At 40.4% G+C, this 27043-nt stretch overlaps 1 protein-coding gene across 1 annotated transcript; it reads right to left on the bottom strand.

The window, feature by feature from the left end:
- LOC145451500 (dual specificity testis-specific protein kinase 2-like) lies at nucleotides 1-24600 on the bottom strand. The gene is made up of 8 exons (XM_080329715.1): nucleotides 21373-24600; nucleotides 20631-20764; nucleotides 17500-17630; nucleotides 15224-15272; nucleotides 15015-15164; nucleotides 14366-14536; nucleotides 12950-13120; nucleotides 1-1790 (listed from the first exon to the last, which is right to left on the bottom strand). Exons 1-8 carry the CDS (start codon nucleotides 21383-21385, stop codon nucleotides 1536-1538), a joined length of 1074 nt encoding a protein of 357 aa, XP_080185841.1. The 5' UTR covers nucleotides 21386-24600; the 3' UTR covers nucleotides 1-1535.
- Between the last annotated feature and the right edge of the window lie 2443 nt (nucleotides 24601-27043).

The raw sequence follows: 27043 nt of genomic DNA, 5'->3' as shown, positions 1-27043 counted from the left end.
TTTAACTGTAGGCATATATATCTGGTTTTGTATTGTTTATGCGATGATGACGTCATGGAAGCAATAAAACGCGAAGAAACCCTGAAGTTCCATTTCTCATCAATTCGATTCAATACTCGCCGGGTTATCATCGGCGACAAGCTGAGAAATTGAATGCACTAACGCACAATGTCCTAAGAGTGATATCATTGATATCAGTGATGTTGCCTTGTACTCGTCAAAATATCAGACGGTATGATCATAGAGGGATCTTTCTCTCATACGTCCGTCCACGTCAGGGGTTACCAACGCGGTTCCCGCTAGTGTCAGTTCGCCCACCATGACCAAATGAGTCGCCCGCGGCTGCAATCGCAAATATTCAAATGAGAGCTTAAAAGGTCGAAGTGGAGAATGGCTCACTATGAACATTGAACATGGGTCAGGCAAACATGAATGCAGTTTTCGGTCGAGGCGTTGCTCGTCTTCGCCCTCGTGGAAGTTCCCGGCAGTCTAGGTAATATACCAGAGCGTTGGGATGGAGATTGGCGCTTCGACGCGAAGTACGGCAACACAACTGAACTTGGAGACTCATGTGTGAGTCCCGGAGAGCGTTATCCGTTCTTGGCAAGGAGCGGAAGCCATGCCCATTGCTACGAATGTCCAAGTGACGAAATCAAACATCGGACGGATTAACGGCGGGAGTAACTGCTAGGTGATAGCCATTCGCATTAATCAGTACCCAAGAAGTGGCCCTTGGTTTCAGAAAGGTTGGTGACCCCTGTTCCACGTATTTTCATGTCACGATAAGATAGCTGACTTCCTCAAAATTACAGCAAATTTATAGTAAAGTAGAAAATTACTAATGCAATTGATAAGACACATTCAGAGGTATTCAGCAACGAAGTAGGCTACTTCTACTTTTTTCGAGTTCTGAAATAAATTTTGTCAAAGTGCAATTCTAACTCTAATGGTTATGCTTTTTTATTGCATCCACATCTACTTTAAGCATTTTTCGGCAAGATAATTTACTTTCTACACTTTGGAGTGTAAAGTGGATATTAGTTTTAGGATTTATCTTGGATCAGATTCACTATTATATGCGAAGTTCCCTTGGCAGCTTATCAAAAGATCCCTGTATCAATGCCATTGGTCAATTTTCACTAGTAGAACCGATGATGCATCTTACGAGTAGTGTGAATGTAACCTCCTCAGGTTAATTGCGAGAAGACTAGTTACTTCATGTCTTCGAGTTTTACTTCTATTTGAAGAAATGATGATGAGACTTTCAAGTCGCTACTTCTACTTGTAATTGAGCAGAAATTTAGCGCGTTACTTCGACCTCTACTTGAGTGGCAACGCTGAATGCTTTGACACCACTTCAAATCCTACAGGTTTGAAACGTTCCGGATCCGAAGTCTTCCATATTTCAAGATTTCTGTCAGAATTATCCAGCATTCCCAGTCTTCTAGAGACCGCAATCTTGAGATCGTGATCCGGCGCCGATTACTATCCGTTCTCATTTCCACTCGGTTACGATTTCGAGGCATCCGGATCGATCAATGATTATTCGGTTCGAGGCAGCATTTTCCTTCCAAACCCGGCAAACTGTTGTTCCTTTTTAAAGACGCGACACTGGCCGGCAGGCATTTTCGACCACGACTCTTTTGTAGCGACGCCTGTGACACAATGGATGACGGAGGTATTTCGTTGACGGGATGACGTTCGTTCATGCATTTTCTGACGTCACAACCGAGGTTTTGAATCTTCTCCAATATGTCACCGAAAGATGGTCGTGAAAGAGGATTGTTCACCTGCGAATGAGTGTAGTTCAAGTGCAGAGCTGGTCAGTTACCGAGTACTTCTGATTTTACGGACTACTCAAGTCGGTTTCGCCAACTTTCGCTACGAAGGTAAGGTAAGTTGACTTTAAACTACTTTTACTTCTTCTTCTACTTTGACTCATCAGCTTTCAGTTTTTTTCTTTATCAAAACTAGACTTGTTAGGCTACTGTTCTACATTTCAGTAAATTACATACTTCGGATTTTATGCGAGTAGAAATCAGCGTTACCTCTACTTCACCCCTTTGGTCCCATGTACACCAGGGTTTTAATGACTCGAGTCCCACTCGAGTCGTGATTTTTGTATTGACCCGACTTGTACTCGAGTCATTGTGCATGATCCGAACCAAGTCATATGACTCGAGACTAGGACGGCCAAGACAAACCTTTCCTTTTAGCTTCGAAGAATAGTGGTTACCATATGATTGGTAGGCTACTTCGTCTATCAGTCCTGATACTTGGAAAATACGGCCAGAAGCTATTAGGACTGAGGAAAATTCCTATATTATTTATACGAGTCATTCTATAATCTATATCACTGGAGCAGGGTTGGAAAAAGTGGGTTGAACCAGATTGAACTATAAAACTGAACAGTAACTCAAATAAGTTTCACTTTACCTTTACAATTTACGCAACGACTTATGTTTTAAGACAATTTACACTTCTACATGAACTTAACATATTTCAGTTTTTGAGGCAAAAGAGGGCCTAGAACGCTAACGTAATTAAGACGTCTACTCGTGTTCGAGTGCACATTTAGCGTGTATGTATTACTTCTATCTTAGCCCTTCTGGTCTCCTGTACACTTCTACCTAACAATTACTTAGGCAAAAAGGCCCAGAGTTCTTACTTTCTCAGTTACTTAGAGATCGATCTTACCACTCATAGTTGCGAAGACATTTAGGACGATACATCTATTTCCTTTCATTGGTCCGATCCACAATTTTATTTAACAGTTTTTCGTGAAAAAGCAAGGCCCACGATAGTAGTATAGTAGATCGCTCGTGACCTGGCAGGGGCTCTTATGGGTGCGGTGGCGAGCGGCTGGGAAATCGGGGTGGCGAGCGGCTCTTATTTCTTATGGGTGCGGTGGCGAGCGGCTATTGCGTCTTATGGCGGGGGTGGCAAGCGGCTCTTATTTCTTACGGCGGGGGTCGCAAGCGGCTGGGAAACCCGGGGTGGCAAGCGGCTCTTTTGTTTTATGGCGGGGGTGGCAAGCGGCTATTGTGTCTTGTGGTCGCACGGTAACCCTTTTCAGTATAGGGATCGGTCGCATGCGGCTTCATTGTTGGTATGTCGTACTTCGTGTTGAATATGTATCAAGTAAATAGTCACGTGATTGATCCTTAGTTAATGTGTATAATCCAAATTATTAAATATGACCGATTCGAGTTAATCCCAACGTTTACGGTGATTACGACTTCAATATATCGTTATTCTTATGGTGGAGGTGGCATGCGGCTATTGCGTCTTATGGATGCGGCGGTGATTCGTACTTTCGGGTATAGACTGCGAGTGGCATGTCGTACTTTTAGCAAAAAAGGTGTGAAATAGTTTGCTAAATCTAGGAATCACTTGCTTGGTAATATTTTGGTAATTAGTTGGACACAGAGCCGGCGTAGACGGCGATTCGAATACCAACAATATCCGCGTTCACATTGTAACACTTCAAAAAGGTGTGAAATATTTGTAAAATCGTACGAGCGCTCACAAGATAACACGTCAGACATAGCCATCTCTCGCGGTTTGGTGTTACAGAGGTAGGAATCACGCGCAAGTAATATTTTGTCACAGAACTGGCGTAGACGGTGATTCCAATACCAGCAATAGCCGCGTTCTCAAACTAACACTTCAAAAAGGAGTGAAATAGGTTGCAAATCCCGCGATCGCTGACAAGATAACACCTCAGACATAGCGATCACTTGTGACTTGCTGTTACATACATTCCAATCGCCACAATGTAATATTTTGATAATCTGTATGTCACAGAACTGGATTTCACTGGTAAAATTTAATAACTAACGAATAACAGAACCGTCGCAGACGGTGATTCAAATACCGACAAATTTCCACTTATTTCTGACCCAACCCTAATCCTCTGTGAAGTTGACGCTTATTCAAAAAGGTGTGAAATAATTGTAAAATCCTACGTCGGTGACGCGATAATGCATCAGACATAGCGATCTAGGTATAGTACGGTGTCGGAATCCATTCGCGAGATGTTCTATAGCAGGGGTGGGCAACATACGGCCCGCGGGCCGGATCCGGCCCGCGAAGGGATTTTGTCCGGCCCGCGGACAGTTTTTCGTCTTACATGATAATGTGGCCCGCCGGCCCCAGTCTTCCGAGATTCCCCACTAGTTGCTCATATACATTTTAGTGATTGTATGTTTTTATACACATGTATGCACAGCGAGCGAGGGTGGAGCTTACGCGTAAGTTCGTCGAAGCGAGAAGACTTGCATTATCGGCATTTACGATGTACTGAACCCTAATGTCATTTGTGGTAATAATGGTGTTTGTCGACGACAATGGTCATTTACACCAGGCCGATATTTCTTATTTTTGATTCCGTAACCGTCGACTTGTAGCACGTCCCACACTTCTAGGCTTTTGTAAGACACCGATTATGCCAGGTGTCGCCAACTGAAAACGGGTCGCGGGCCAATTTTAAATATCGAGGCCGGGGCCCGCATGAATTCAATATCGATATAGACAGGCCGCACAGTTTAACAACCACGCTATCTCGTCACCTACTTAATCCTAATGCATTGATATCTAGGTAAATTTGGGGTACCGGGCTTATTGAACGCCTTGAAATCTTGATGAAGGATTGCACCGTGTATTGATTGATCAGAGAGTAGCAGACATGGTGGTACCTGTATGACAGGGGTGGCCAACCTGCGGCCGTAGAAGCAAATTTGTGCGGCCGTGGACATGTAATTCAATTAGTAGGTGTTGGCGGCTGTCGACGTGGAATTTGAATTTACGAACTGACTCCCGATTTCTTGAAATATTTTAATTATTCTTGAAAGTTTCTTCGCGCAGCACGCGATTTAATGCGACTGTATTTTTCGATTTTAATATAGTTGCGCACTTTGCAATCAGAGCCCCACAGTACAGTTGCGAACAGATGCGAAACATATAGAAATACCAACTAGGAATCGTGTTCTCCTCACTATACCGACAATCCTGATTGGAGGTCAAGACATGCAAAGAACAGCATGCAACAAAGTGACTAATAATAATTGGCCTGCCCTGACCGACCCTCCACCAACTCTACCGGTGAATTTGATCACATGGGATGAGAAATAATATGTTGAACTACTAATTTTCATTACGAAATTCATTAATGAATCTGAAAAAATTTTCGCGCTTTGCGCGACTATGAACAGCCTACATTATTTAATAGATTAGTACGGAGTTCGCCGGAAATGGACATAGACACTTTAACATGAGTATTTGGCGTCCTGCTAGTTCATTACGACTATTTCCTGGAATGCGGCCGTAGGCTACATGAGTAGTCGAAATGCAGCCGTGACTGGCAAAAAGATTGGCCACCTCTGCTGTATGAGAGTGCTGTTCTCAAATCCACATTGTCTTCGTCCTTATTGGCGAGAAATGGCTTTGAAGTTGCATTGCTGTCGTTAAAATACATTCATTAAATACGATTTCTTCCTTGTATACGTGGATAAATGGGCGAATAATGTATCGATTCAGCAATCCGGCCCGCCAAGTACTTAATTTTCCTATATCCGGCCCGCCGACTTGGAGAAGTTGCCCGCCCCTGTTCTATAGGTATATTGAGGTAATCCGAAATGAAATATTTTGACTTGGCGTAGTGTGAGTTGAAATAGGATTGACAAACATGACTACCATCTTTGCAAGTGCCATTTCGAAATTATACGCACAATGATTTGAAACAAATAATGAAACATTACAACTCTATTCACGATCCGGCTTTCCGTTTGTCAAAGATACATTTTAACACCTTACCATACTCAAAAGAATTATTCACAACATTAACCGATGTTAAAAATATAGTTTTAACTTACTTGATTATATCACTACAACTCGCAAACTTGAATTAATTCATCCTGGTTGTATTCATATGACCGATTATTTTTATTCAACTGTAAAGGTCGTTCCTATTCTGTAAGACAAAGTATTTACTAATCGGTACATATACGACTTGACATAACCTATTACATTTTGAGTATACGAGATTTGAATGTCTGAACAATATCTGAGAATTAAATGATCACAAGTGAATCCGTATATTACAGCGTAAAAGATGTTGGAATGTCAGCAACTCTGTACGGTCATAGTTACTACCACGAATTTACCCGGCTAACTCGTCATGATCATTCCTGAAATCAACACAAACATGACCACTGACTTGAGTTAACCACAAATATCATAAAGTTTTAAATCCACTTGTAGCTTACGTATCATTTGAATGCGGGTTATGTTTTATTGCAATTGAGTTAACGGAAATAGTATTAAGGCTCGATATTTTAACATTTTACCATACTCAGTCAATCAGTAAAACCTTGTCAAGTAAATCCGTTTGTAACTTACCCGACCAACTCAAACAGTATCAGTATGAAAAACAGCCAAGCATACACGAGTCCATACAATCACTAAAACCTAAAATCCATTACAAGTTCGGTTTTACTCATATCCCTACGACGCATCTTTTTTATACAACTTTAAAAGTCGTTACTATTCTGTAAGATAGAGGAATTACTACGCGGTATATTCTGCAAGACAAAGTAATTATTACTCGATATATTTTGTAAGACAAAAGTAATTACCACTCGGTGCAGGTGACTTGAGATTAACATAATATGTTTGAGTATACGAGATTTGAAAGTCTGATCAACGTATAGTTGCGACTTCATTTCTTACAATCGAACGCTGGTGTTATATCGAAAGTTACCATTCTGTAAACATAAGGATTGATACATTGATGTGCCATACGTAATAGTTGATCATGACTTAATTAATAAATTATTTGTGTTAATTAGACCCGGCGTTGTGGTAAAGGTTATTATGACAACAACAATCTTTTCAGTACCGTTGTTATTAACATATCGAGTTGTAAAACTATGCGGGTCTGAAATGTTCATGATTGAAAAATTATTCCACCTTGGTACATATCACTCTGCGTATCGCGGATATCAGAAAATATTTTACAAATGTAATTGTTTCCAGTAACCAAGACTCAAGATGAAACAACGATTTCGTTTGCTGATTAACAACCGGTGCAATACTTTATTGTCGGAATCTGCGACATCGAATTGAAACATACGCACATTACGCAGTACGAAAATATCACTTTGGGCTCCGGGGGGGGGGGTGTCATTTAATCTGTGTTAAACTCTGTTCACACTCTCTGTCGAAAATGCGTGAAATGTAAAAACATTACGAGGTCACACTCTAAGATCGAAGTATGTGCTACACTGAAATCTACAAAAATGTGTTTGTATTGCTGTTCATAGTAGCGATATCGATTTGAACCTCCAGAATAATTGTCATCATGTAACCAAACTAAGGAAAGTTGTTGTCAATTTGTATGATGTTCACTGAATGCGTACTAGAACTAATTGTGTAACGCACACGATCAGAGAAATTGGAAATTTTCCCATTGTCATTCGTCACAATACTCCGCTACTAAAATACGTTACTTGGATGTGATTGAATCGCTGGTAGTTAACTCGATAAATCAAACCCCTAAGAAATTTCACTCACTCATTGGATGTTAAACAGTGTCGCCTAATCGGCGTGGGTCGCTTTTTCTAACTACAAATCATACCTGACCATCGCTGATAATTAACTCGGTAAATCAAAACCCTAAGAAATTTCACTCACTCGTTGGATATTGAACAGTTTCATCTAATCGGTGTAGATCCTTTTACTAAATGTAAATCATATTGGGTCCAGCAGAAAAAATTTTCACCCACTCGGAAATGAAACCAATGTGTTGGTCTCCATTCGATATTTTGTTTGGGTCAAATTGCAATGAACACATTTGAGTGGTTGAGCTTTACATCATCAAGCTGTCATTTGTAAATCAAGATTTCGGTAAACTTGTAAATGTATCGTTCAACTAACCGACATTTAGTGATTGGTGAACATACCAAACGATACACATCCACCTCGAAATACTCCGTTGATCGTAATTTCCATCATCGTAATAATCGAAGTACATTTGTGTCGAATTCGTAACAACCGACTTTTCTATGACATGATAAATTTTTGACAAGTTATACTTAGATGGTTGGTACATATCGCAAAAAATAATATACCATTCATATTGATACTGTTACTCCATTGATCGGTATTTCAAACGAGTCGATTTTCAAACGAGTAAAATTTATTACTTGAGCTACTAGGCTTACTACATTTAGACGTAAACTCACCCGTCTTTCAAAACCGCAACAAACAATGATAAAAAAGTATGCAATCAAACACAACAAGTTTTACTGTAGGACACTAATTATTATCCCACATAACTCATTTCTTACCGAAGGCATATGAAATATATTCATGTTACACGAAAATACTCGATATTCCCATGCTACAATCCTGTACAATGATTGGCGGTGCTTTCACACTGTTTCAATGTCACAAGAACTTTATTGTCTGAATGGTTGTTCATGTATCTTAATAATCAAATAGTTCAACACAGAACGAGTACTAACAGAAACATCAGAGTTGTTTACACAAAAGTTTGTATGTGCGCAGTATGCGAATACCACGTGTAAGTCCAGCACAATTGCAGTATCCCGCCGAGATTAGTTAACACCAATTTATTACAACGGAGCCACGTAAACTTTCGTGAATGTAAGGCATACTCACTTCTCGAGATTCTGTCAATGTCATAACAATAAACCAGCTACTCCAACAACAGAGTACATACGTTTTCTAGTAACGACTCTCGAATCTTACACACATATCAATCTACTTTGCTAACGAAAAGTGCTGAGTCATCACATGATTATCCTCACAACAACCAGTAGATGGAGCTGTATTAAAATGTTCCTAACCCTCTGCACACCAGTGAAAAATTGTTTTGTGAATCGAGTTGTTGTTCAGCATCAAGTCTCCACGTTGAAGCATACATTAAAACAGTGCAATCCAATTAAAACCACGAATCTATTTTCATTTCCTCACAAACTGCCACATACAGAAAAATAAATTTTATTTTCCCAAACCATACTTGTAACCAATCGCTTTCATTAAACATACAACACCATAATGGTATTTACTTTCTACAACATAGACATTCCGATGTAGTCAAGAAATATTTTTAATAATCAAAATCATCGACTTCTGTTTACGGCGTTAGTGTGTGCATGTCATACATGTGGGGACCGTATTAAAATGGAAACGAAACGACTGAATGTAAGGAGATGGAAGTCTATCGCATAGATTTACATGTGGTCTTCGCTACGGTTTCAAAAAACGAATCATCTCTTTTGCATTGATCGAGACCGAGCAAGTTGGTTAATGGCCATGATTGTGTTTGTCATATGCGAATGATAGGGTTACTGTCAAATCTACATAGAACAACCTTCTGGCACTCATAATAGCAATTTCATTCTATCCCTTCATAATTGTATACTCACGACAAGTATATTGTACAACTCGACAGTTACGTTTAACAAGACCAACGACACTGAACCCACGACGTTTACCTATGTAAAATTATCCCTTTCACTTGGCAGTCCATCGTTTACCTGACTAAACATATCATTTTCCTTTGGAGATCTGACGTTTACCCAGAGTAAGAAACCATTTTCACTTAGAAATTAATTTTATCCCGAGTAACAAACCTTTTTCACTTGGAAATATATTTTTTCCCTGAGTAACAAACAATTTTCACTTGGAGATATATTTTTTTCCCGGGTAACAAACCTTTTTCGCTTGGAAATATATTTTTCCCTGGGTTACAAACCTTTTTCACTTGGAAATATATTTTTTCTCTGAGCAACAAACCATTTTCACTTGGTAGTCCGTCGTTTACGTGAGTAAAATATCATTTTCACTTGGAAAAATACTTTTGTTACAGTTGAATAGAATCCATCCAGTAAAGATACCTCTATTTACTTTTTTGAAGATCAAAGTCTTAGAGTGTGACCTTGTAATGTTTTTACATTTCACGCATTTTCGACAGAGAGTGTGAACAGAGTTTAACACAGATTAAATGACACCGCCCCGGAGCCCAAAGTGATATTTTCGTACTGCGTAATGTGCGAATGTTTCAATTCGATGTCGCAGATTCCGACAATAAAGTATTGCACCGGTTGTTAATCAGCAAACGAAATCGTTGTTTCATCTTGAGTCTTGGTTACTGGAAACAATTACATTTGTAAAATATTTTCTGATATCCGCGATACGCAGAGTGATATGTACCAAGGTGGAATAATTTTTCAATCATGAACATTTCAGACACGCATAGTTTTACAACTCGATATGTTAATAACAACGGTACAGAAAAGATTGTTGTTGTCATAATAACCTTTACCACAACGCCGGGTCTAATTAACACGAATAATTTAATAATCAAGTCATGATCAACTATTACGTATGGCACATCAATGTATCAATCCTTATGTTTACAGAATGGTAACTTTCGATATAACACCAGCGTTCGATTGTAAGAAATGAAGTCGCAACTATACGTTGATCAGACTTTCAAATCTCGTATACTCAAACATATTATGTTAATCTCAAGTCACCTGCACCGAGTGGTAATTACTTTTGTCTTACACAATATATCGAGTAATAATTACTTTGTCTTGCAGAATATACCGCGTAGTAATTCCTCTATCTTACAGAATAGTAACGACTTTTAAAGTTGTATAAAAAAGATGCGTCGTAGGGATATGAGTAAAACCGAACTTGTTATGGATTTTAGGTTTTAGTGATTGTATGGACTCGTGTATGCTTGGCTGTTTTTCATACTGATACTGTTTGAGTTGGTCGGGTAAGTTACAAACGGATTTACTTGACAAGGTTTTCCTGATTGACTGAGTATGGTAAAATGTTAAAATATCGAGCCTTAATACTATTTCCGTTAACTCAATTGCAATAAAACATAACCCGCATTCAAATGATACGTAAGCTACAAGTGGATTTAAAACTTTATGATGTTTGTGGTTAACTCAAGTCAGTGGTCATGTTTGTGTTGATTTCAGGAATGATCATGACGAGTTGGCCGGGTAAATTCGTGGTAGTAACTATAACCGTACAGAGTTGCTGACATTCCAACATCTTTTACGCTGTAATATACGGATTCACTTGTGATCATTTAATTCTCAGATATTGTTCAGACATTCAAATCTCGTATACTCAAAATGTAATAGGTTATGTCAAGTCGTATATGTACCGATTAGTAAATACTTTGTCTTACAGAATAGGAACGACCTTTACAGTTGAATAAAAATTATCGGTCATATGAATACAACCAGGATTTAATTCAAGTTTGCGAGTTGTAGTGATATAATCAAGTAAGTTAAAACTATATTTTTACCATCGGTTAATGTTGTGAATAATTCTTTTGAGTATGGTAAGGTGTTAAAATGTATCTTTGACAAACGGAAAGCCGGATCGTGAATAGAGTTGTAATGTTTCATTATTTGTTTCAAATCATTGCGCGTATAATTTCGAAATGGCACTTGCAAAGATGGTAGTCATGTTTGTCAATCCTATTTCAACTCACATTACGCCAAGTCAAAATATTTCGTTTCGGATTACCTCAATATACCTATAGAACATCTCGCGAATGGATTCCGACACCGTACTATACCTAGATCGCTATGTCTGATGCATTATCGCGTCACCGACGTAGGATTTTACAATTATTTCACACCTTTTTGAATAAGCGTCAACTTCACAGAGGATTAGGGTTGGGTCAGAAATAAGTGGAAATTTGTCGGTATTTGAATCACCGTCTGCGACGGTTCTGTTATTCGTTAGTTATTAAATTTTACCAGTGAAATCCAGTTCTGTGACATACAGATTATCAAAATATTACATTGTGGCGATTGGAATGTATGTAACAGCAAGTCACAAGTGATCGCTATGTCTGAGGTGTTATCTTGTCAGCGATCGCGGGATTTGCAACCTATTTCACTCCTTTTTGAAGTGTTAGTTTGAGAACGCGGCTATTGCTGGTATTGGAATCACCGTCTACGCCAGTTCTGTGACAAAATATTACTTGCGCGTGATTCCTACCTCTGTAACACCAAACCGCGAGAGATGGCTATGTCTGACGTGTTATCTTGTGAGCGCTCGTACGATTTTACAAATATTTCACACCTTTTTGAAGTGTTACAATGTGAACGCGGATATTGTTGGTATTCGAATCGCCGTCTACGCCGGCTCTGTGTCCAACTAATTACCAAAATATTACCAAGCAAGTGATTCCTAGATTTAGCAAACTATTTCACACCTTTTTTTGCTAAAAGTACGTCATGCCACTCGCAGTCTATACCCGAAAGTACGAATCACCGCCGCATCCATAAGACGCAATAGCCGCATGCCACCTCCACCATAAGAATAACGATATATTGAAGTCGTAATCACCGTAAACGTTGGGATTAACTCGAATCGGTCATATTTAATAATTTGGATTATACACATTAACTAAGGATCAATCACGTGACTATTTACTTGATACATATTCAACACGAAGTACGACATACCAACAATGAAGCCGCATGCGACCGATCCCTATACTGAAAAGGGTTACCGTGCGACCACAAGACACAATAGCCGCTTGCCACCCCCGCCATAAGACAAAAGAGCCGCTTGCCACCCCGGGTTTCCCAGCCGCTTGCGACCCCCGCCGTAAGAAATAAGAGCCGCTTGCCACCCCCGCCATAAGACGCAATAGCCGCTCGCCACCGCACCCATAAGAAATAAGAGCCGCTCGCCACCCCGATTTCCCAGCCGCTCGCCACCGCACCCATAAGAGCCCCTGCCAGGTCACGAGCGATCTACTATACTACTCACGATACCTACTTCTTTGCTTACCTGAAAACCCGATACTGCTACTTGAACGATTACTCTCACAGTATCTCCACATCGGTAGGTGGTTCAAACAAATAATTATACATACCTCTGTGCATTTCTGCACCAACTCAACGAGGTCGACCGGGCAGTCCGGACAGATCAGTGAAAACTTGTTCAAATCCAACCCGAAATTGTCCGTGCGCGGGAGTTCGTCTGGATCGGCGTCAACGCGTGCCATAATTTCGCAAACCAAGATGCCGAACGAGAACACGTCCACCTGGAAGAAAGCCTTGCCTTGATTAGATGCGAAACAAGATTGGTCAAACTAGACAGCGTTGCTACTCAACTACCAGTAAAGGGAACGCGGAGTAATTTACTACTCAGGTAAAAGCATCGGTAGTCCAAGACATGCCGGTCTACTTCAAGGGTACGTGGAAAATAAAATTTTCAAACGTAATCAATTAACTAGTCCTGAAAAGTACATTTGGTTCAGGGGTCGCAACCTTTTGTCATTTAATTGAAGGAGGCTGCTTGGTGAATTCTAAAATGGTTCTCCGAGACTAACGCAAAATGACTAGTGACACTACAAATAGGTAGAATCTTCTCCTCGCTCGATTTAGTGTCATTATAAATATTGATCTTATTATGGGTACCCTCTCCTTCGCAAAATAAAATTAAGAAATATGCATGATTTCCTGAAATAAGTCTAATGGTATCTGCGATGATGGGAGGACAATATATTCCTACTCTCGCGTAAGGTCGTTTTGGAAGCTTCAGTCAAAGGCAGCGGTTTTCAAATTGAGAGGGGGTGATCTGCCATTTTTCTGGGGATGGCGAAGGTGCTGAGCGCAATTATCTTCCAAAATAGGCCGTGAGTATGGGCGAGGTGCTGACCTTGTTTTAATAATCAGCATGTCATATTTTAAGATTGACCACGAAACAATTTCGAATTGCAAATAGAGTTTCGACCATATAAAGGTGGGATTCACTGGATTTAATTTATTCCTATTATATGGAAAAACCAATATCATTGACAGAATGCCCTAGTCAACAGATAAAATAAATAGATATATCGTTCCTCCACTTCATTCCGGTTCGTTTGTGAATTGCCAAATACTAGACGTGTTTTGCAACCGAAAGAGTCCCTTTTTGAGGATGTTATTTTCAAAGTGCTGTTATAAAATGCACCGCGGTAGAAATGCGTAACTTGGGAGGGTCTCTTGCAGATGAAATGAGAATACGAACCCTAGCCTATAACCAAAGATGAAATCAGAAATGCAAAATGGTCTAGTATATTCAAGACAGTGCGTTCAAAACTCCACTCCGATATACAATGGATGGACAAGGTATTTCTAGTGTGACGTCACATGGAGACACTAGTGGACTCTAAGGAGTGTCTGAAAATATGGTAATGAAGTAATCATAAAGTAGTGCAAGTAGCCAACACCTACTTCAGTACTGCGGAAAAGTAGAAGTACTTATTTACTGATCACCTCGCCGGAACTGCGATATAAATACTCACTTTGCTGTTATACAGCTCGCCGTTCAGAAGTTCCGGCGCCATCGAGAAAGCAGAACCGACCACCGACATTTTCCGAGGCGTCATCGTATCTCCTGCCACTTCTCGTGCGAGGCCGAAGTCAGCGACCACGATTTTCCGGCCACTCATCTCGCTCATGTGAATCAAGCAGTTCTGCGAAAATCACTAACTGTTAGTGAGGCAGATTCATCCGTGCCTCAACAGGTTATAATTTCTCTGTGTTGCCATTGCCCGTAGCAAAGCTAAATTTCACATTTCTTGACTATTTCCGGGATTTTCCGCTGCCTAGTATCATAAATATTTAGATGTTCGGAATCAGTGTGACAATATCATCGATTGAAAACAGTTAAAAATTATGAGCATCATACGATGGATTGCGCTAACAGGTCCGGCTTGGCCCGTCTGTGATTCGCCTCTCTTGTCTCCCTATTTATTTGAAAAATAAATATGATAATTATTTCATTTTGGCTTTAAAATTTCCTTAGTATAGTCATTCATGACCATGACCATCGATAGAAAAGATCAATAATTATTGGTATTATAATTATTGAAGGCACTCACAATTGGAATTTACTCATTCTTGCGACGTCTTGCGTCCCATGACCGCCAGTCACCAAATTAAACCACTCACCCTTGACTTCAAATCTCGATGGAAAACGCTGTTAGAATGCAGGTAGTGCATTCCTTTCGCAATGTCACGGCAGAATTGGATTTTTTCCGGCCATGAAAGCGTGATGGAGTGGTCTGTGAGCAAACCGTTCAGTGAGCCGCCGTTGATCAACTGAAATGTTTGCGATGGAAATTATACTTTGCATCCAATACGATTGTGAAATGACCCACTTCGAGCACCGGATGGAAAGCTCCGTCCTTCGCGCAGAGACCCAGATACCTGTAAAACACGGACAGGGATGGCCAAAGGTTTGATGATCGGTACTTCAGTAGAAGTAGAAATAACGACCTATAATGGCCGGATATTTATTTCAAAGTGCAATATGGATTCGATGTTATCGGTGAACCGACAAATCATCTGTGAACTCAATACCGACATACATTTCTACTCAGGTAAATGAGTAGGTAGCGATATCCAAGAAGGTAAACCGTAAGTAATGTAAAACTAGTTCTGTCTTTAAAATTAGTGGGTCAAAGTGGTCATCGTTTGTACTCACAAAGCATGAAAGTAACGTCGTAAATATCTACTCAATTACAAGTAGAAGTATCGTTCTCCAGGAAATGTAAAACTAAGTATGTTAGATCTAGTTCCTGACTAAGGCTTATGTTTTTCTGTTAGACCTGGTTATGGCTTTTACCCAAAAAATTAGATTTTACAGACAGGCCTGCATTCACTTTGGGTTCGCAATCGTTGGACATGGGTTCTCATACTGGGCAGCGCGCCGTCCTTGGAGTGTGTGAAAGCATACCAGGGACGACGCAAAGTCACCAGGGACAAATGATGTTTCTTCAACTAGAAATGAGTTCAATTTGTGTTGAAACTTCCTCGTTTCGAAAATGGAATATTCCCAATGATATTGCGATTTTACATGCCATAATTGCACCGTACCACCCAAACACCGATGCTACATTTTGACTCATGCCGAACCTTGCATTAATCAGAAGATGTTCCTGACTGAGATGTAACTGTTGAATCCCCATAGCTGTCCCATTGGTTCTTGATTTAGCTTCTGGTCAGCAATGTTTGAGCTAAGCTCATTCGGGGGGATTAGGCTCCAAAATAGGTGAAATATCTATGTGATATACGTGGTACCATTGCACATGATTATGTTCCAACAAAATACTCATTTGTTCGCACAGCTCATGACTAATACTCTGTGTATAGGCTACTCCAGGATTGAGAAGTTAATTTTTCCCACGGACCAGATGAAAAGCAGAAAATCTGTTGGCGGGGCGAGTAAAATTTCCTTACTATATTCTGCAGCGCATTAATTTTATTTCTAAATTGTAAGGAGTGAATTACATTGTTACTGCCTGCTGCTCAGTGGATGTGTTGATATTACGTAATGGCAAAATGACGGTCAATTACCAAAAACTAATATTTATTTGCCGTCATAAATCATAATTCAAATATTCGTAACACGTGATACATTTCAAACCGCTTTAATCCCCAAACACGTTTTCCCTCCAAATTTCGCCTCCACCCCACTGGCCAAGTGTCTGTACTTGTGATTTTTTTCATAAGACCTGCTTAAATTATAGTCCTTAAACTGCTTGGTACAAAGGGCGGGTATTCATATAAATCCATAGTCCACTAATATTCAGTGCTCCAAATCTTATTTGAATTTCGGCGTTCAGCGTTCACCTTTCTTGCTGTGACATGCCCGTTCATTTATTATGGTGATGTTGACTCATGGTAATCTTGAGCACTGGTTGATTTGTTTTACGAATTAGGGATTTGGACACTTATTACGTACCAATTTGAAACACAGACCCGTGCAATGCGTAGTAAGGCAATGGCAACAAAGAAGGTTTGGACTAATTTCTATGGAAACAATAACTTATTGTGACTTTAATCGTTAAGTCGTACTTTGAACATCGACTTTCTTTTGAAGCTATACATTGCCAATGTGACGTAAGTAGACAGCGTGCTCGCGGCACATCGATAAACAGGTTCCAAAGAAAACGAATTTCCGGTTCAGTTAACACAGTCCATGGTTTTAGTCGACGCATTATCATTCAAAAGTGAATTTTGTATTTTGAATTCCAAGCAGCTATTCGCGGGCCGCTCATATTCGCGTTGCAGGCCGCACATTGCCCTGGTCCACCATAGTACGAATTCCATATTTGAGAAATGTCTCAACAGCCAGAACATCTTCCATGCCACCAAGCAAAACGTTGGATTGCAACTATTATGATTGCTCTTATTAATATTTTTTTGATATCACGATAAGAGGAGCGCAACATTTTTCACTGTCATCGAAGGAGGTTTGTCGAAAGAAGTTTGAGAACCACTGGTTTAAGGGGTGCGCCATGCATGCATGTAAATAAAAAATTATGGGGTTACAAAAAGCTCGAGATCCTATTATCTAAAGTATCAGATATTCCAGTGGTTAAATTCGCTCCCTCAGTGTCGATGTGGAGACATCGTGTCCATAGGTTCTTACCTGATGATGTTCGGATGGCTGAGCTTCTTCAGTAATGCTACCTCTCGCAGCAGGATCTCCCGCTCCTCCTGGTGGTCAATATTTCCCGCCACTTTCACGGCCACGATTTCGTCGCTTGGACGATGATGGAACTGAATGGAAGAAGATGCTGTCTGTACTTGCGATCAGATTCGTACGGACTACCAATCCAGCTGGTTAACTGTGTAATGCAACTGCATTTAGTATTTATAGTTTGCCAGCTCAAAGTCATAATTATTGCCAGTAAAGCAGCCAGGGTGGGTTTGGTGCGGTCGTAAACCGTCCCATTCCGAACTCGATACCTCTTTCTTTTGAAATAAAGAACCTATCCCCGATATTTATTTGCTTATTTGCAATTCTGAGATTTGTATTATTAGTTATATTAGTTAGTTTTGCTTTAGAAAGTTCGTTGCACATTTTTAAAGATAGTTAGTTCTAGCTAGGGTTGCATTTAAAACAAAAAATGAATTTAAAACAAGCATGTTTAAAACAAGGCCCTTGTTTAAGACATGTTATTTTTTCAGCCATAACGTCACATATATTTGATTGTGGCGTCATAGTGGATTGGCATTGACAATTAAAAATATATGGTAAATATGGCTCCTTCGACGAAAAGGGCTCCCGATCACTGTCATAAAACTGCACTGCATCTTTATGCTGCATTTTTGCGGTCGGCAGTCACCATCATCAGAAAACCCATCCCGTACCATATGTTCTATATCTACATGCAAAAACTGTTGAACCGACGACGATTCCGAGGGTTCTAACCACCACACATCGTATTGGTCGATTATTCTAGATGCAAAGCGTCCGTATGCTCATACTACATGGTTTGTCACAATTATGGCATAATTTGACGTTTGAAAAAAAAAAACGACTTTGTTTTTTCATAAAGGCATTTGTTTAAAACGCTGTTTAAACATGTTTTAAACCAGGGGTCGCCAACTCAAAACGGGTCGCGGGCCACTTTTCAAATTTCGCAGCGGCCGCGGGCCGCATTAATTCAATATCGATATAAACTAAGCAACCATCGTTTTGAGACTCTACGTCAGTACGACTCCGTGCTACTTAATTTAGGCAATGGGCGCAGTGCCTACGAAAGAAGTAATATTTTATCAATGGAATACAAATACAACAAAAATCATTATCATTAATCTCATTTTATTTTGAAGTCTGAGCTGTGCACGATACTGGAAACGCTTTTCAGCGAATAAGGACTCGATATTGGGGCTATCGAGATACGTTACTAGCTAAAATACCATCTTCACGTATAGCTTGATCTTTGGGGAAGCCCTAAGCCAGTGGTTCTCAAGCATTTTCAGACACGCCCCCCTTAATGATACTGAAAACTTTCGCTCCCCCCTCATCGTCATATCACAAAATGCAACCAGAATGCTAGCAATCTCGACGGATAGTTGGATGGCATTGAAGGTTATGACTGTTGATATACACAAAATTCACGGACCATACACAAAATTTAAACTAGATGTAAATCGCGCAGAGCGCAAAATTTTTTTCAGTGGACCGCAGCTCTGCGTCCTCTTCAGATGCTTTCACGCCCCCACAAGATGGGCACACCCCCCAGTGAACCACTGCAGTATGCCGTTTCATAGGCGTCTCGATCTTGGCAGTGTTTTGGCCATTGCACTTCAAGGCAATATGCCCAGCCCATTCATTTCAGCAGATTATTCTTCCTCGATGGAATGCTGTAGGGATGGTGTGAACCTCTTAAAGGTTCAGGTTCGTGTGAACGCGAACCTTTTTGAAAGGTTCTGTGTGAACACGAACGTGAACCTCGTGACGTCACGTGACGTCATATTGCTGATTCCAACCCTTTCTTTCAATGAAGTGATAGCCTATGCCCTACATTAATGTACACGATACCTAGCGAAGATTCGGCCCACATAATGCCACAATGATGAAGTACATATCGGCGTTTTAAACGTTGTATCAATTGCGGTAATCAAAGGATGTAATAATTGCATAAAATCAGTACCTTCCGTCGCTTTGCCAACAATTTCGACGAGGACTTACCAAGGAATCTAAGCTTACGCCTTAACGGTCCTATAGCCAGACCGGACAATGTGTTCGGAGTCTGAGTATTGATTCATTGATATTGAGCAGAGTGTACAACTGTTTTCTATACTCGCTACCGATACCACAAACAACAAGTTATGCAGCAGTAGCAAGCACCTTAATCGCACGAATTTGGTTTTAATGATACAGTAAAGATATGAAGTCAAGATTGACCCAGCACGACCGTTCGATTTTTTACATCAGAAGACGATATCAATGTCATTGATTGGTTGAATAAGCATCATTCGCTGACTACGTATATCGATTGCGGGTCAAGCTCACAGCAGAGAGTCACTAAATATTCACAAACGGAAAGCTGGATTTTCCGAGAAAATTTTTGCAACAAAGCAAGTAAAACTTTTAAGGTTGTCGAGGTAAATGGTGCATGCTCGTTTAGTGTTGATTTTCTATGCTGCCAGCACCATGCATGGAGTGGCCCGCAGTTGAAATGCAATAAATTTGAGCCAAATATCTTATAATGGAGTGAAAATTACAATTTACGAAAAGGTTCACAGTGCAGAACCTACCAAGGTTCTGTTGTGAACGCGAACCTCTAAATTTCCGAGGTTCACACACAGAACGCGAACGTGAACCTCATGTTCACACCATCCCTAGAATGCTGTTGCCATCCCCAAAGTCGTTTAAGCTAGTGACGAATAGTGATGTTGGGCACAGGAGAATAGCTTATTTCGAAACAGTAACAACAACAATACTTGAAACTGCATTTCAAAATGGTTTTCTCAGCTTTATTCTGAAATCTCTAATCACGTCGCGGGCCGCAAAATATGACCTCGAGGGCCGCATGCGGCCCGCGGGCCGCGTGTTGGGGACCCCTGTTTTAAACAAAGTGTTTCGAAACACCGTTTGTTTTAAATGCAACCCTAGTACCAGCTATAGTTCTAGTTGCTAGTTTTGAACAGTGTGTAGTTATAGTTGTAACCCAGTAGTTTTAATCCAGTAGTTTTATTCCAGTAGTTTAAACAATAGATGATATCCGGTAGTTTGTGCACTCGCGATATCTCCTGAAAACCCCGCACCTTGAAAACGGTCGAGAAGAATCCCTCTCCGATCTTCTCCGCGTCTCCGTCCTCCCAGAATATGACGTCGCCGATTACTGGGGCGAGTTTTGGCCACGTTGTTCGTCTGTGGGCCAAACGCGGCTTGATCGATTCTGTTGAAATTACGTCAGTTTTCTTGAGGCGGGATTTCAGAAGTGGTCATTGATAAAGAATCTCCGTTTTTCGAAGTACTCGAGAATGTTCTGCCGTCCCTGATTACTCAAGCGGTGATGATTTTAGACCGCTTCTAATTCTTCACAATTTTCAGTTTTTCATGCAAAATATCACTTAAAGAGATAACTTTTCTATTCATTTGGAAACCGTCACCTGTACTCAAATGGGTATTACGTATACTTGGCCGACTTGATGAAGTCGTCGTCTACAGCTACTTCCACTTCGCCGTTTTCAGTTTTCAGGCAGCAGGCCTGAAATATATTTACCTTTTACTCCAACTTGTACTTGCGAAGAATCTCAATCGCCACTTCTACTTGTTCTTGAGTACCAACTGCCACAACTATGACCGAATATGTTGATGTGAGACTACGTCCACATACACTTGACGGTTTTCGCTTGTTACTGTAAACATTAACACTAGAATTTGTGATTTAACTTACTTGCAAATCGCTAATTCTGCTTGTATTTTAGCAGAAATTTACATCGGTACTTTTGCTTAAACTTGAGTACCAACTATGACAGCTCTAACGACATCTCCCGTATTTACCTTCAGCTGTCATTTCGTCGAACGGATCGCATTCCGGTTAATTACAGATACAGCCTCGCATTGCACTGAGAAATCGACTAGGAATTAGTGACCTGATTGCCTATGATCTGTAATAAAATTGAATGTTGAGGGCGGGTATGAGGAGAAAACAGACTGCCGGCGTCTGATGATGGATATCGAAGAATGTAGAAACGATTGTTTGATGCTCATCGACGTAGAATCCGCTTCTGAATAGCGGAAACGGATATTTTGGACAAGCAATGATATTGAAGGCTCATGTGACACGAAGAGAAGGAATTGAAGCGACTTGGAGTAGTCAGCTTCTCTAATCAGGTCTGCGTGGAATTACTGGCAATATTCGTAGTGATAAGCTATCAGTTTTATAGATACATTGAATGCTACACTGTTAGCGAGTCACAACATTTTAATCTAACTGGAATATATACAAATTGAATACCAAGGAACATATGGACGTATAGGGACGTTGGATGGTATGCGTGTAGACACGTAGAGTTTATAAAAATGCTTTACACCATGAACCAATCAGTTCTTTTCCCTCGCAAAGTAACCAAAAGGACTAAGCTAGCGATTAAATATTAAATTGAAACACACGCGAATAAGAAAATGAATTTCTAGTCGCTAACAGGTCCGATGAAGTATTCTATCGACACCACCTGATTTCAGAATTCTTAAGTATGTTATCTTTTCGTGTACCACCACATGTTGGATGGGTAAGTCTGAACGACTTTGAGGGTTCACGCGAAATAAGATGAAGATGGCTGGTCTGGAACAAATAGATTAGAAGCATGTACTATACGCATCTATAGTATCGGAAGATTGACGGGAAATGATACTCGATGAAAAAGAGGGGACATGTGCTATGTGATGAAATTATTAATATGAGCATACTGAACTGATCTTTGATTGGAAAGGATTACTGTTGATACGACGACTGTTCAGAGCACAATTAAATTCATTCTCAATATGTCTCCTATATTGGAATAAAGGATCTACTTTAATCTTTTTGTCCGATTACCAGCAATGTTAATAATTATTTGAAGTCATGTATATATATAAGCATTGACAATTTGGCATATTCTCTTGAATTCGAATCCGATGCTTATCCGATCCTATATTCCAGAAGTATCTGTGGAAGACACATGCTGTAAAGAACTAATCTAATCTTTTTACTATGATCTTTATTGCGAGTGGCTACACGACTGAAGCTAACAAGAGATAATCCTAGAGGCGTAAGAATCTTCAGTGAAGCGGAAACTGAACAATCGGTAAACTTGCTGACCTAATTTATAATTTCGTCCGACACGAAATCTGATGCAAGCTTCTGAACAAGCTAATTAGGATTCCAGGACTCGGTAAGATGTCTTATCAATCAGTGTGATCTCGCGCAGAAGACAGTCAAACCCGACTTCCAGCCCTAATTGACAACAGTATACGGAATACAATACATGGAATCGACTATTTGGAACAGTCAGTCTAATTGTCTTCCGGAACAATGACTTAAATTTCATATCATAATTGGTTCCTTTCTAAGTACAGTATCTGCGAGCACTGAATTATGATTACTGTCTGATGATCCATTCATTGTCTCTCTGAATATTGTTTCCATACCTTCATGTTTTAATTGTTAATGCATTGTTATTTTATTTTGTTGATGTTTATTCTTCGTTGTTATGTCATATGGATTGCATACTATCCGCTGTTATAATTCCACTGTCAATGTGTTACTTCCCTGACATGGTATGGCATGGACTAATAAGACCGATACATGTCATATCATGGCTCTTAACTTGCAGTCCATGCACCCCTTGGGAGTCAGCGAACTACTTTTAAGGGTTCATGAAAAGTCAATTTGTCATATTTTCAGAGCTCATCATTAGGCCATTAACGAAACTCATGACATTAGGTAGTCGTTAGGTTCCCAAATTACCCAGATACGGGGCCCACGCATTACCCCAACAACAATGAGGTCGCCCACGCTACACATGTTGAGAACACTGACTAAACTGGCAATCAGTAGCTACGCTAGATTATCACTGCTGAGTGCAATGCTGATTCTCAAACATTACTGGCTTAGAGATATCGCTATCTTCGCAATGGCCCATAATTATGATCCGACAACGCAAATAGAATTAACCTTTGACCTACGCCCGCAGCCGCTGAAGTTAAACGACCGCCGACCAGACTGCGAAGCAACGGCGTAAACTCAAGTGCTTCTGAAGCACTTTAACAATAATTTCCACCAGCGTAATCTCAATGGTTGAACGACGTTTCAGCATGCTGCAGTTGAGTATGTGACTGTATAACCCTATCCCTACGATTAACCGCTACAAAAATCGTAATTTAACCTAAGTTATAACGCGCAGCAAACTCCAACAGTAAACTAGATTTAATTGTAAACATAAACGAACCGTTAATATGATCCTAAGCTAACTTAACATAAGCTAACCGCTAACCTAACTTTAACAACAAAACAAACCTAAATGCAATCCTCACCTAAATCTAACCCCACGTTAACCATAAATATAACCCTAAGTTTAAGCCACATCCGTAAGTTTCACATGTCCCAGTTTCGCATACTCGTATAACCATTGTCCACAGACCATATCAATATCAAAATATTGATTTTCCGTGCTAGTCTGCTGAAGTGTGAGCTACGTAGTAGAGACCCCGACACCGACATACACAAACAATACAGACATCAGTCGCACCCTGCTTGACGCTCAGAACCACAACGGACATATTCTCAATTCTCAGCCTGTGGAATCCCACGCAATTTCGAAAATTGCTAGCGAATATCGAGTGACTTTTCCCTTTCGTCGCCCGACAAGTCTTTGTTTTGATTTCAAAACAAACCGAGAAGAGCTTCGAACGCAACCCTCATTCTCGCTGCGATGAAATCTCTGAAGTCAACAGTTTTACTGCTCTTTTAGCCGTACAGCATGAAATGCGCGCAATATTTGTCAAACAAAATTACTGTCTGCTACTACTACTACTACTACTATTACTACTAATAATAAATAATAGTATGCACAAAAGATTAACTACCAAGGGTCTGAAATATCTAATTCACCAATACCGACACAAGCCACTTCATTTTTTATCGCTTTCCCGTTTTATGTGATATTCCGTTACTTCTAATGCAATGCAGAGGTGTTACTGTACTGTACTGAAACTGCATAATCGACGTTACTTCTTATTTAGTGTGCATGCTTTCTATTCACACGTTCCATGCTAAGGTAAATGTCTGATTTCAAAGATATGTTCTTTTGGAATCCTTCCTATCTTTTTATTGTATCGCAATCGATATGGTGTTTTGAGTTGATGAGATTATTGATAAACTGAACTGAACTGAGCTTCGAACACAAACGAGACTATCACTCGTAAGTCAAATGTCAAGTTTTACTACACTCTCGTAAAGCAGATAACGCGTAAATATTTACGCAAGTATGTTCGCCGCTCAACGAAAAGTGGAACACCCACAAGAGCTTCAGCACTAAACGAATCTGACGTCACGCGAAGACAAAACAAGTGATGGCCTCAGGATTTCGAATTGTCCGATTGACTCGCTCGAATGACAAAGCTCTCCCAATTCTGAGCATTTACTATCATAATCCCATCGCGGGCGGTCTGTTTTCAAACCATTTTGAGACCTCCGAATGAACAGAGCTGTGTATCTAACGAAGTCGATCGTAAGAAACTCGCGTTAAGAAGGAGCCCAAAACGATTTTGTGCCTCTGGCATTTTTACGAACTCATCAAATCGATGTATGTATGAATGTGTAATGTGTACATAGCGGTATCACGACTTGTAGACATGTTTCAACGGCACAAGCGCATAAATTTTGCATCAAGCATCGTTTGACAAAGTAGATGGGATGTATACAAATGGAACTTCCGTAATTCAAAGGGCAAACATATATAGAGACAGAGGCAGTCTAAATATACGCAGCGTCCTCATTCAAGTAAAAGTACAAACAATTTCCACTGAATAAATAGCTCTCTAATTTACCGGACCGCGACCTGACATATCAATCTCTGCTTCCGTCACATGTCACCTTTTTGTTACCTATCCTTTTATTTTACCTTATTTTACTTTTCATTCAGTGAGGCATGTCTTCTTTTTTGCATCGCCTAGACCAGGTGGGTGTCTAATTTCCAAGACTACTCGAAGTCGTTGCGACACATTCCTATCTTGCATTGTATCGCAGTCTTCTAGTGTATTGAAATGATAAAATCTTTAGCAATAAATCGAATTGAATTGCTGTAAATCAGTGGTTCCCAACGTGAGCGATATCGCCCCCCAGGGGGCGATTTGTCGGTCCAGGGGGGCGAAAATAGCCAAGGGGGCGATAGGGGGGCGAAAACAGACGAAGGGGGCGATAAGGGGGCGATGGCGCGTTGAAATGGCTACATTGGCGTCCATGACCATAACTGCCACACCCAAGCCCTCAATTGAGATTGGGGGCCCAAACTCGAATGGAGCCCACAATTTTTCGTGAATTAACATTAATTATAGAGCATTAGTTTGAAAAATTAGGTCACGGTCACTTTTTCAAAAAAAAATCGCGCTGCGCGCCATTTCGTGGTCGCATTTTTCTTGCTTATTGGATACCATCCCTCCAAGAAATAATGCGCATGAGGTATAGAAATGGGCATCTCGGCGTCAGCCATTATCACACCATGACACACCAAGACATACGAAGTTTAAGGCCATGTAACATGCGACTCCGAGAAGTGTGACAGAACGAGACAACCTTGGCGGAAAAGGACTGCCTTTATGCTGACCGACTTCGATATATATATACGATATGCATATATATTTAATTGTCCATAGGCGCACAAATGGCTGGCTCGAAATGTTCCTGTCCTGTCCAATCAGAACCCCACAAAAAATGCCATCTCGCAGGGATTAATTGCCAGTGCTGAAATACCAATTTGAAATCGTGGGCGTCTTTTAGTTTAGTACGTATGGGCGATTTGAATATTTTTTGACCTAGCAGACAGGCAACGAAATGTCATTACGTAGCGAAGTCATTATACCCACGGGTGCGCCCGAATATGTTCAATTATTATTTACGGGCCCTACATTTTCCAAGACACGTCACTCAGCTTTACCGGTAAATCTGAATACATGAGCAGAGAGAGGATGAAAAATTGACAGCAATATTTATGCAATTCTCCATCATATTGATCGATTTAATCATGAATATTAAAAATTTGTCGCGCTTCGCGCGAATTAAGCTGGCTAACTAAAGGGTCCAACAATTTGTGCTGAGACGTAGCGGTAAAGAGTTATCGGGAGAGTTGGGTCTGAGGGGTGCAGAAGTTTGATTTATCGCTCTATAGAGGGGGTCAAGACCAACGTATTGGGGGGGGGGGACTGACGAAGGGTTGTTACGGTCCTTTGGCAATCAAGTCGGAGAAATCACCTTTTTTGTCAGTCAACTCACCAAAATTTAGCTAGAAAAGTGTAATTTCTAGGTCGAGCCGAAAGTTGACCTTTTTTCTTAGTCCCTCGCCGGTGATTTCAGTCTGTATGCCCATTTTTTTGTTTCCAATATTTGGGGGGCGATGATCGGAGTGGAGTTTGAAAAGGGGGCGATGAGTCGAAAAAGGTTGGGAACCACTGCTGTAAATCATTAGCTTAGTTT

This window comes from Botryllus schlosseri, chromosome 12 (genome assembly GCF_051294905.1).
Source record: "Botryllus schlosseri isolate E-star chromosome 12, Bs_hap1, whole genome shotgun sequence".
Lineage (NCBI taxonomy): Eukaryota > Metazoa > Chordata > Ascidiacea > Stolidobranchia > Styelidae > Botryllus > Botryllus schlosseri.
Note: the sequence above shows the minus strand (reverse complement) of the source record. Positions and strands in the feature narration are given on the sequence as shown.

Coding starts and splice junctions, on each gene's coding strand:
- LOC145451500 (XM_080329715.1), bottom strand. Junction 15,273..17,499: donor AGCCATCCGAACATCATCAG/GTAAGAACCTAT, acceptor CGTGTTTTACAG/GTATCTGGGTCTCTGCGCGA. Junction 14,537..15,014: donor ATCGAGATTTGAAGTCAAGG/GTGAGTGGTTTA, acceptor TGATTTTCGCAG/AACTGCTTGATTCACATGAG.